The following is a 12,044-nucleotide window of genomic DNA, read 5'->3' on the forward strand; positions in this document are numbered from 1 at the left end:
ATCCCCACCCCTAAAATACCCGACTAGGGGGGGTTCTTCCATTAAACCCCCACGGGTGAAAATTGACCTATCACCATCCCCTAATAGGGGAATTCCCTTTTGGGGAATGAGGGTCGGGGCCGTTGACATCTCTAGTTGGCATCAGGGAGTTTGGGCTTTGGGCCATCAGGTGTGGCCTGTGGCGGTGTGGCCAGATTTTCCAAAGGCCCAAAGCCCATGAGATCACGTGAGGGAGTTTGGGTTGAGGGAAAAACGAAGAACTGGATCGAGTGTTGTATGTACACATATATAAACTTGTTATATACTAGGTTTTTAACCAAATTGTTGGGTATTCCCGGGAACACACCCAGGCATCATGGAAGGTCCACCCCTGAGCAACAATGAAACTATTAAACATTTATTTATTGAATGTCACTTTGCTAAGTTTCTTTGGTGGGCAATTCATATTGCTTTTAATTTAGATCTACATAACAATACAAACATTGTTTGCTGATTGGTTGACGGAGTTGGATTCAAAACTAAAATTGCAGTTGTCAGTGGGGGCTGTTGCATTATGCTGAGTTTTATGGCTGAGTAGAAATAATGTGATTTTTGATAAAATACTGACTAAATCTTACATGTAGGTTGGCTTCGCTTTTGGTGCTACTTCAGCAAAGTGTAGAGGATAAAGACATGATGCATTTGGCATGCCACACGTCGGAGACGAGAATCCTACAGATGGAGATTTAGTAATAGGATTTGCTAGTAGTTTCTCTCGTCCAAAGTTTGATGGCGTTTTCTATTATATTTGCCCTTTTCACATCACGGTTGTGTGATGATGTCAGCTTAATGGCTGCATGTCTGTAATAATTAACGGAATGATGTCTCCAACGGAGGCTGAAGCTGGAATTTTGTTCGAGGCTGAAGCTGGAGTTTTGTTCTATTATAAAATAGAGAGAGAGAAACGGCGTAGTGCTGGATAAACTGCAGTAACAACAAACAGTAGAGGAAGGCTTGGCGCAGCTTCAGGTCGGTCCACGACGGCCGCGGCTGAACCAATCATGACGTGCAGAGATGTGGCAAAAGCTGGCTGACTTTGGCAGCACACATCGATCGAGCCCTCCAGAGCTTAGTGCTAGTACAAGTTAACTGATCAGAGCAGCTGCTGCCCATTTGCTCAATGCAGATAACATGTTCGCCTGACACAGACGCAAAATAAATTTAACACGTCTACACACGACGTGCGGCGCCGATGCGATCCCGTCCGTCGCGTGGCGGTCAGCCCGGGCAACATGGACGTGAGGAGCCGTGCAGCCCTTCCGCTCCACGTCCCTGCACCGCTGATCCGGCGACCCCGCGCACAGATCTGCATGCATTTTTCTGCTTGATTCCACCGCGACGCATCTCTTTCTATATACGCGCTGCGCCTTGCTCTCCGCGCACCACTGCATGCACTGGCTTAAGTCAATGCCCTCTCACCTTCCTCCGGTACGTCTTAGCTAGAGAGCCAGAGAGAGAGAAGCTGCAGCTACTTAGCTAGTTCTTCATTCCTGGGCAAGCATGACTTCACCGGCACCGGCTGCCGGCGCTGTCAGTGAGGGTGATGGCGGCCTCGCCGACCCGCTTCTAGCGACAGGCAATGGCACCACGAGGAAGACCGGCGCCGAGTGCGAGTACTGGGTTCCCGCTGACGAGGCGGAGAGGCGGGCGACGAACGAGTGCGGTGGTGAGGACGGCCGGCCGCTGCTGTTCCGGACGTACAAGCTCAAGGGCGCCATCCTGCATCCGTACAGGTAATAAGCGTAAGCCTTCAGCTTAAAACTAAGGGCGATGTTATATTTCCGGCGTCTGAAAACGACGTTGATCTTAGTCGACCAATTTCTATCGTACATCAAAATCCAACTCCCATCATCTTCTCTTCTTCCCCGCCCTGCTGCTCTCTCTGCGACGCACTTCCCCTGTAGGTTATAAGCCAAATTTCTTACACGATTTCTCAAGTAGCAAATCCGGTAGGTTCAGAAACGATGAAGAACAGACAAAAACAGAATATTTTGGGGCAATTTTCTCTTCTATTCTCTTCTCAAATATATAATACGCTATTACAGAATATATAGTAGGTTCTAGCTACTTATGCAATGCATAAAATTGGAATTGTGCCGTCCCAAGATCCATACGACTCAGACTCTATCTAAATGTGCACACCGCACGATACAGACCCACATACACACGCACCACGCTCGCCGTGGTCACCACAAACAAGACGAAACGTTCCTGCTATTGCCATCACAAAACTAGGAGCCACCCCAGGATTAAGTCCAACATATATACTCCCCACTAATCCTGACATGGCCCAAGATCATGAACACCTAGCAAGTGCCGCATTGTTGCCAGCTTCGCCGCCAGCAACGCCTTCGTCAGTGCATCAGCTTGTTGCTCATCTGTGCGAATGAACTGCATAACGATCTGTCCTCCCTCGACGCATTCATGTATAAAATGGAACCTCGTGTCAATATGCTTGCTGCGTCCATGGAATACGGGATTCCTCATTAATGCGATCGCATACTTATTATCAACAAACAACTTCATCGTACTATTCTCCTTCCTGGTCAACTCGCCCAACAAGCTTCTGAGCCACAACGCTTGGCATGCCACCGCCGTTGCCACCATGAACTCGACTTCACATGATGACATGGCTACTGTTTTCTGCTTCTGCGAGTTCCATGACACTAGTCATTCGTTGACATAGAACGCCATGCCCCCGGTACTATTCCTGTCATCGTTGTCGCCGATCAGATCACTGTCTGTGTACCCGGTGATCACCTCATCTTCTCCTCCTCTAGTATACACAAGATCACAATCCATAGTGCCTTTCACATACCTGAGGATCTGCTTGACCACCTTGTCTTTCCATCACTGTGGGCCTCTCTATGAACCTGCTCGCCACCCCGACAGCAAAGGAGAGATCTAGTCGTGTGTGAAGTAGATACCTGAGGCAACCAATAACACGGTGATACTCTGTTGCATCTATTGGTTGTCCATTTAGGGTCCTTGTGTAGCTGTGATCTCAATTCCATAGGAAACTTGGTGGGATTGCACTCAATCATCCCGAATTGAGTCAACACCTTCTTGGCGTAAGCTGCCTGCTTGATTGTGATATCGCCTTCTTCTTGCTTGACCTCAACCCTGAGATAGTAATTAAGCAATCTGAGATCACTCATCTCGAATTCATACATCATCTACCGCTTGAACGCCACGATCGCACATGGATCTTCTCCTGTCATAATAAGGTCATCAACATATACACCGACAATGACTCAAGCCTGGCCTTTTCCTCTTGTGTACATAGCTTGTTCTTAAGCACACTTCAAAAATCCGAGCCGCTTCAAGCTTCTGTCAAGTCGTATGTTCCAGGCCTGTGGTGCCTGCCGGAGCCCGTAGAGCGCCTCGCTCATTAAGCACTAAGTGCTCCTTGTTCTTCACTGTAAATTCCTCCAGCTCAGTAACATACACTTCTTCCTCGAGCTCCCCATTCAGGAAAGTAGACTTGACATCGAGGTGGTGAACTTGCTAGCCATGATTAGCAGCGATAGCAAGTTTGACACGCACAATGTCGAGCCTAGCCACCGGTGCAAACACCTCCTTGAAATCAATTCTTGTCGCTGAACATATCCTTTTACGACCATCCTTGCCTTGTGCTTGATCATGTGTCCATCTAAGTTCTTCTTCAATTTGTAGACCCATTTGAGCTCAATTAGCTTGTGTCCAACCGGTAGCGTTGTGAGTGTCCAAGTTTCATTCTTCTCAATGGACTCGATCTCCTTGGCCATGGTGTCCTCCTAGGCTTGCTACCTAGCGGCCCGGTAGCAGGACTGCACCTCCATCTCCACGAGTATGACCTCTTCTTCCATGTCCTCCTCGTCGAGCTCCACCCTTCGAGCATCTCTCATGTTGTCGTCGATGTGCTTGTAACAAACATGCCCATCGTCGGTGCTACCGCTGCCGCCCGGCAGTGGTGTGGCCACCGCTGCGGCAGGCGTGGCAAGATTATCTACTGGCGATCCAGGGCAGGCATCACCATCGGAGTGGTGAGGGATGTCGGGGAGGTTGCTATCGTGCATGCCGCGGCACACGCCCTGGTTACTGTCCTTCTCGGCGTCACCTCACCGGCCAGCGAAGTCGATGAAAGGGTTGGGTAAACTTGTGCCGCGGGTGCTGGCTCGCCTGCCGGGCCACCCGTGAATGGCACAGACCCGTCCTCTACCGGCTCAATGTTGTGCTCCTTAATGGCGAAATCCGATGGATCCCCACCGCCGACGCCTGTACTCCAGCTCCACCCCACATTTTCTTGAAATTTGACATCACGACTTACATGAATTTTTTTGCACTATGGATCAAACAGGAGGTGCACCTTGCAGCCATCCTCGATGCCAAGGTACACCATCGTCTAGCTTTGTTCATTGAGTTTCTTTAGGTGTGGCGTTGTCACCTTAGCGTACGCCATGTAGCTGAACACACGAAGGTGTTCTAGATGCAGTTTCCTTCCATTCCAAGCCTCAAACGGAATGCATTCTCCCAGTGCCTTCGTTAGCAAGCGGTTCAGCATGTACACCACATGCCACACCGCCTCCCCCAAAGACTTCCTAGCATGTTCATGCTCTTAAGAAGGGACCTTGCCATCGCCATCACGGTCCTGTTCCTCCACTCCACCACGCTGTTTTGCTATGGTGTGTATGGCGCAGTGAGGTACCGCTCAATCCCGGCCTCCTCACAGAGCCGGGTGAACTCAGCAGAGAGAAACTCCTCGCCATGATTAATCCTCAACATCTTAACACGCCGTCCGCTCGTGTTCTCAACCTGCAACTTGAATATTTGGAACACAGAGCAGGCTTGGCCCTTTGTATTGATCACGTACAACCACATCCATTGTGAGTAATCATCAACGATAAACATGAAGTAACTGTTACTGACGAGGGTTGAATATGTGATTGGTCCGTAGAGGTCAGCATGTAGTAGCTCGAGTGGCTCCTTCGCCCTGTACTTTGCCACCATCAGGAACGACTACCTCGCCTGCTTCGCCACCAAACACCCTTGACATAGCTGGTTCGGGTACGTGATCGATGGCACACATGCCGCCATCTCCTTGTCAACGAGCAGCTTCATGGCGTGGAAGTTGACATGGACAAGCCTAGCATGCCATAGCTTCAAGGTTCACCAGGAGGCACACCGCCTCCGCCAGATGCAGCTCAATTCGGTAAAGACGATTTGCAGTGTGCCTCACCTTCATGAGCAGCCTTGCATGAATTTTGTCAAGCACTTGCAAGGCATCCTCGTCTATGATCACTTTGTGGCCGGTTTCGGTTAGTTGTCCGAGGCTCAAGATGTTGATGCGAAGCCTCGGGATGTAGTATACCTCCTGGAACAGCCATTGATCCCCGTTCCTGTAGCTGAACAGGATTGATCCCTTGCCCATGATTTGCACCATCGAGCTGTCACCGAATTTGACCTTACTGATGACATTCTTGTCTAGCTCTCGGAACTTCGCCCTGTCACCAGTCATGTGGTTGCTCGCCCTGTTGTTGTCGGTGGATGAACACCGCAAGCAGGGATCCTGAGGGACCCCCCTTTGAGATTCGGCCGGGGGGCTGGTCCTGGAACTACCTCGTACGTGGGGTTAATGCGCGTAGGACTTAGGCAGGATGGATCATCGTCAGCTGGTAGAAATAAATGCACCAAGGATTTAGACAGGTTCAGGCCGCACGGAGGCGTAATACCCTACTCCTGTGTGTTCTGTATGTTATCAATGCTCTTCGGATGTCTCTATGTCTTTCTTGATCTCTAGCTCTCTCATTTTCCTCTGTGTTACCAAGTTCGGGGCTATCTTTCTGTTGTCCAAAGTCCTCTCTCTACGAAGTGCTCCCCCCCTTTTATCTACCGGGGGGAGGCCCTCTAGGGAGTGCCCAGAACGAAGGCACAAGTTCCCGTAAGCAATAAATGGAAAGCGACCATCATGGGTCTACAGTTGATGTTACAGAGGGTTGAAAATACATCCCTCGGACGGTCCCATCGGTCTTCACGTCCCAACTTTAGCAGGCGCAGGGGCGCCCAACGGCCAGCCTCTGAGTACTCTCTCATGCCCGTCTGGTCAGAGTAGGTCTGACACGGTCTGATGCAACAGGGCGATAGGCGATAAGCCTCAAGCCCATCGAAGATATCTTCAAGTTGTCTTTCTTCATGGGCCCGGCGAGGGAACATGCGATGGGACCCGCCGCATTAATTGTGCCCACGCCCTCCTGCCAGGCGGCTGCAGGGACTGGCGTATTCAGTACGGCAAGCGTGGGGGAGAATGGTTGGATGTGACCGTCCACGCTCCCCATTAAATGCGTCATCGGGCCTCCCACCGATTGACACCTCATCGTGGAGTCCCTGCGGGGTCCACCGACATAGGGCTTGCTGGGTGCTCGGGGCTCTCTGGGTGCTCAGGAACTAACTGCTCTTGGCCCCGAGCGCCCACTCCCGGACCTGGCTCTTCTCGGGTCCTCGGGGCACTCTAGGTACTCAGGAGCCAACTGCTCTTGGCCCCGAGCGCTCACTCCCGGACATGGCTCTTCTCGGGTCCGCGGGGCACTCTAGGTACTTGGGGACCAACTGCACTTAGCCCCGAGCACCACTCCCGGACCTGGCTCTTCTCGGGTCCTCGGGGCACTCTGGGTACTCGGGGACCAACTGCATTTGGCCCCGAGCGCCCACTCCCGGACCTGGCTCTTCTCGGGTCCTCGGGGGATTCTGGGTACTCAGGGACTAACTGTTCTTGGCCCCGAGCACCCCCTTCTGGACCGGGCTTCCCTCGGGCCCTCGGGGAGGTGGTCCCCGAGGGAAGGCGTCATGTGGCACTACGATGTCCTAGCCTCGGGACTCGGGAACCCCCGGATCCCATATCACCGACAGTTGTCCAGGTACCAACCATGACAGGGGGCAGCCTTCTCCTCTGCGCCACACAGCTCTGGCCTCGTCTTCTCCTCGTTCAGCGGGATAGCATCCTGTCGCTCATGCTATTTTAGCGCCATCTCCTCCGACACCACGAGTAGCAAGGCTGGCTCGGTATCATTGGCGCGCATGAGGTGCGCCTCCTCCTTCGCGGCCCTGCATTCAAGTGAATAGTGGCCCATCGTGCCACAATTAAAACAACGAATGTGGCTTTTGTCACGATCACCACCGCCGGAACCACTCGCATTGTCTTTGCGTGGCGGCCCGCCGTGGCCGCCTTTACTGCGTCCACGTCCACCCCGACCGCGGTTGTTGCTATCTGCAGGAGTGTGGGATTTACCCTTGTTGCTTGATGAGGAGTCAATGTCATCCTTCTTTTGTCGCGCCTGCCACTCGACCTGAGTGAGCAGGAGCTGGTCGTCGCCGTTGCTATTGCCGCCAGATGCACGCAGGCACGCACGCTCTTCATAAGTCTTCAGTCGCCCCATGGCTTCCTCAAACAGCATGGTGTCGAGGTTGTAAAACTGCTCGATCTCAGCGATCACACTCAGGAATTGATCTGGCACAGTGTTAAACAGTTTCTTGACCAATGCAAGGTTGTCAAGCATCGCCCTCAGGTTGGCGTACCTGATGGACATGCCGTTGAGCCTTCCGGCGTACTGGTCTAGGGTCTCTCCCTTCTGCATGCGCATGGTGTTGAAGTCACTCTTCAACATCTGCAGCCGCGCATTCTTGATGTGATCCGTGCCAACGAACCTTATCTTGAGACAGTCTCAGACCTCCTTCGCCATTTTCTTCCTCACCACCTGCATCAGGAGGTCCTACGGGAGCACTTGGAAAAGATGCGACCTCGCCTTCTTGTCCTTCTTCGCGTCGATGGCCGCGCCGGCCGCCAACTTGACTACTTCCCAGATGTCTTGATCCTTCATCATTGCTTGCACCCGAATCACCCCAACTCTTGTAGTTTTCATCGTTAGTTATGGGTACTAGAACGACCCACCACTGCTCTCCCGCGCCACCTTGCCTTGAGGAGCGATTGACATTGGGTCTATTGAGGGTACTTGGGCATGCACCAAGCTCTGATACTAGATGTAGGTTCTCAACCCAGTTTCTCACGTGATTTCTCAAGCAGCAAATCCGGCAGGTTGAGAAATGAGAAAGAATAGAGAAAAACATAATATTTTGGAGCAATTTTCTCCTCTATTCTCTTCTCGAATATAAAGTACGCTATTACAAAATATATAGTAGGTTCTAACTACCTATGGAATGCATAAAATTGGAATCGTACCATCCCACGATCTGTATGACTCAGACTCGATCTAAATGTGCACACCGCATGATACAGACCCACGTACACATGCACGCCACACTCGCCATGGTCACCATGAACTGGACGAAATGCTCCTATTGTTGCCATCGCAAAACCAGGAGCTTGGGGCCACCCTAGGATTAAGTCCAACAACCCCACCCCACCGCGCTCGTGTCCTCCCATTTTTGACAGTCTCCTCATCATCGGATCTGCGCCCTGCCGCCTCCACTGCGCTAACCTGGCTATGCCAGGATTGTCATCGTAACTCCCCCACCTAGACACCGCCCATCCGACGGTCCTCCGCCACTAGTGGCCAGCGGCATCCTCGTCACCTCGCCTGCTGAGTTCCCTCTAAGTCCAGCAACAAACAAATCCCTGTCGAGAAGCAATGTTATCTGGATACGGACGCAGGTGTCGAAATTTGACTCAGATTTAGATATCCGATTTGGCAAAAAAAAATTAGACACGTGACATATAACACGGATTTGGGGTGTCCAATTCAGCAAAACAAATTGAACACGAGTATCCAAGTAACACTACCGTCATCACTGTATTCATGCGATCGACTGATTGGATCGTAAATTTGAGACGAATGAAATTTAGCAAGCGTGAAGTGGCGTGTGCATGCATACTATAATCAAGTACTTGTATTGTACCTTCTTTGGAGTAAGGAACACATCGTAATTCGTAAAGGTTTTCATTGGAAGCTACATGATTTTTTTTTATTAAAAATCATAGCTAACTCTGCAAAATACGTATTTACTGCAGAACTACGCATTTTTTCAAGTTTCTTGTTGGAGTTTGCCTGGATCCTACAGGCGTTATTATATTCTTCTGCATTTTTTTTTATTAGCGAACAGCCGTTGACCTCATGTTCCAAGCACTACTTTGGATGCTAATGGCATTCACTGGCTCTGGAGGAGTGTCGATTCCTTTTTCGCTCACATACTCACACGAACAATCGCATTCACTTGCATTTCCATCAAAAGATCTGATGACATATTTTCACCAATTTTCTTGCATTTCTATGACGGAACCTGATGGCGAATTTTTGATGCTACAGGGCACTGATCTTCATGCGCCTAGTCGCCGTCCTCTTATTCTTCGTGTGGCGAATCAGGCACAACAGATCCAATGTCATGTGGTTCTGGATGATGTCCGTCGTTGGGGACGTCTGGTTTGGCTTCTCGTGGCTCCTCAACCAGCTCCCAAAATTCAACCCCATCAAAAGCATACCTGACCTCGCCGCCCTCAAGCGTCACTATGACCTCTCCGATGGCACCTCTAAGCTCTCTCGCATCGATGTCTTCGTCACCACCGCTGACCCTATAGATGAGCCGATACTCTACACTATAAACTCCATCCTCTCTATCCTCGCCGCCGACTACCCAGTCGATAGACTTGCCTGCTATGTCTCAGATGATAGCGGGGCATTGATCCTTTATGAAGCGTTGGTTGAGGTCTCAAAGATTGCAAATCTGTGGGTTCCATTCTGCCGCAAGCATTGCATTGAACCAAGAGCACCAGAAAGTTATTTTGAGCTGAAGGCGCCGCCACAGACTGGAAGAGCACCGGAGGAGTTCGTGAATGATTATAAGAGGGTGCAGATGGAGTATGATGAGTTCAAGGTGCGCTTAGACAATCTCTCTGATAGTATTCGAAAGAGGTCGGATGTTTACAACTGCATGGGAACTTCAGAAGGAGATGCAAAGGCAACTTGGATGGCTAATGGGACACAGTGGCCAGGCACATGGATTGATCCAACAGAAAACCACAGAAAAGGACACCATGCTGGAATTGCCAAGGTATTAAAGTTCTACTTTGCTATGGAACTTTAGTTTTGGAATACTAATCTTGTAGATAGCGGTGTCATTACAGGAAATTTTCAACTGATAGTTTAATTCCTTCAACAGGTTGTGCTGAACCATCCAAGCCGTGAGCATCATCATGGTTCACAAGAGCCCAGCTTCGGTGTCACAGATGTGCGCCTACCAATGCTTGTCTATGTCTCTTGTGAAAAGAATCCAAGCTACGACCACAACAAGAAGGCAGGTGCGCTGAATGCACTACTGCGAGTCTCTGCTCTACTCTCCAATGCACAATTCATCATCAACTTCGACTGCGACCACTACATCAACAATTCTCAAGCCTTGCGTGCAGCTGTCTGCTTCATGCTAGATCAACGGGAAGGTGATAATACTGCCTTTGTTCAGTTCCCACAACGCTTTGACAATGTTGACCCGACCGATCGGTATGGCAACCACAATCGTGTCTTTTTTGACGGGACCATGCTTGCCCTTAATGGATTGCAAGGACCATCCTACCTCGGCACCGGTTGCATGTTCCGTCGCATAGCACTCTATGGTATTGACTCCCCTCATTACAAACAAGACAACATAGTAGTTGAAGCTAACAAGTTTGGCAACTCCACACCCTTCCTAAACTCGGTGTCACAAGCCATAAAGCAAGAAAGGTTTATCACACCACCACAACTTGATGGCACATTTATCACCGAGATGGAGACAGTTGTGACTGCTTCCTATGATAAAGAAACTGATTGGGGCAAGGGTGTTGGATACATCTATAACATAGCCACAGAAGATATAGTGACTGGTTTTCGCATCCACGGGCAAGGGTGGCGCTCTATGTATTGTACAATGGACCATGACGCGTTCTGTGGCACTGCACCAATCAACCTAACCGAGCGCCTCCACCAAATTGTCCGTTGGTCTGGTGGATCCCTAGAGATGTTCTTCTCCCACAACAACCCACTCATCGGCGGCCAGAGGCTCCAGCTCCTTCAGCGCGTGTCCTACCTCAACATGACAGTCTACCCGGTCACATCACTCTTCATCCTGCTCTATGCTCTCTGCCCAGTGATGTGGCTCATCCCCGATGAAATATACATCCAAAGGCCGTTCACTAGGTATGTGGTATACCTTCTCATAATCATCGTGATGATACACATGATCGGCTGGCTAGAGATAAAGTGGGCAGGGGTCACATGGCTGGACTACTGGCGCAATGAGCAGTTCTTCATGATTGGCTCAACGAGCGCGTACCCAACCGCAGTGCTGCACATGGCAAAGAAACTCCTCACGAAGAAAGGTATACACTTCAGGGTCACTTCCAAGCAAACAACCGCTGACTCCAGCGACAAGTTTGCAGACTTGTATGAGATGCGATGGGCACCGATGGTTATCCCGACAGTGGTTGTTTTGGTTGCCAATGTTGGAGCCATTGGTGTGGCCATGGGCAAAACCGTGGTATACATCGGAGTATGGACAGTGGCGAAGAAGATGCATGCAGCGTTGGGCCTGCTGTTCAATGTGTGGATCATGGTGCTGCTGTACCCCTTTGCACTGGCAATCATGGGACGGTGGGCGAAGAGACCGATCATTCTAGTGGTATTGTTGCCGGTTGTCTTTGTAGTTGTTGGAATGATATATGTGGCTCTTCATGTCTTACTTGCCAATGTTATTCCATTCTAGGTGATATAGTAAAAAAATGGTCAGTTTTTAGCTTGTTTAGTTAGTAGGGAACCAATTTGTGTTCCATTGTATGAAATAAAAGCACTCTATTCTTACCTGTGTAGAAAGCAGGAAAGAAAACAAGTGATTGTTGTATCAACACTCCCTAAAGCATTGTTTTAAGTTCAGGCAATTTATATTTTGGTCCAGCACAATCCAGTTCGATTGGGCAAAACAGAGCCTTAAATACAAATATTTTGTGCATCGTAAACCAACAGATTTGCATATGAGTTAGGAGGACA

At 50.1% G+C, this 12,044-nt stretch overlaps 1 protein-coding gene across 1 annotated transcript; it reads left to right on the plus strand.

The window, feature by feature from the left end:
• The first annotated feature begins 1,539 nt into the window (after window positions 1–1,539).
• LOC133892097 (probable mixed-linked glucan synthase 3) lies at window positions 1,540–11,763 on the plus strand. Its single transcript, XM_062332839.1, has 3 exons — window positions 1,540–1,772; window positions 9,336–10,077; window positions 10,186–11,763. The coding sequence occupies exons 1-3, from the start codon at window positions 1,540–1,542 to the stop codon at window positions 11,761–11,763; spliced, it is 2,553 nt and encodes an 850-aa protein (XP_062188823.1).
• Window positions 11,764–12,044: the final 281 nt, after the last annotated feature.

Source organism: Phragmites australis, chromosome 15 (genome assembly GCF_958298935.1).
Source record: "Phragmites australis chromosome 15, lpPhrAust1.1, whole genome shotgun sequence".
Lineage (NCBI taxonomy): Eukaryota > Viridiplantae > Streptophyta > Magnoliopsida > Poales > Poaceae > Phragmites > Phragmites australis.

Excerpts from the sequence above, each read along its gene's own strand:
- LOC133892097 (XM_062332839.1), top strand. The coding sequence starts at position 1,540 with ATGACTTCACCGGCACCGGCTGCCGGCGCTGTCAGTGAGGGTGATGGC. Across the intron at positions 1,773-9,335 it reads GCCATCCTGCATCCGTACAG|GGCACTGATCTTCATGCGCC; the intron begins GTAATAAGCGTA and ends TTGATGCTACAG. Across the intron at positions 10,078-10,185 it reads ACCATGCTGGAATTGCCAAG|GTTGTGCTGAACCATCCAAG; the intron begins GTATTAAAGTTC and ends TTCCTTCAACAG.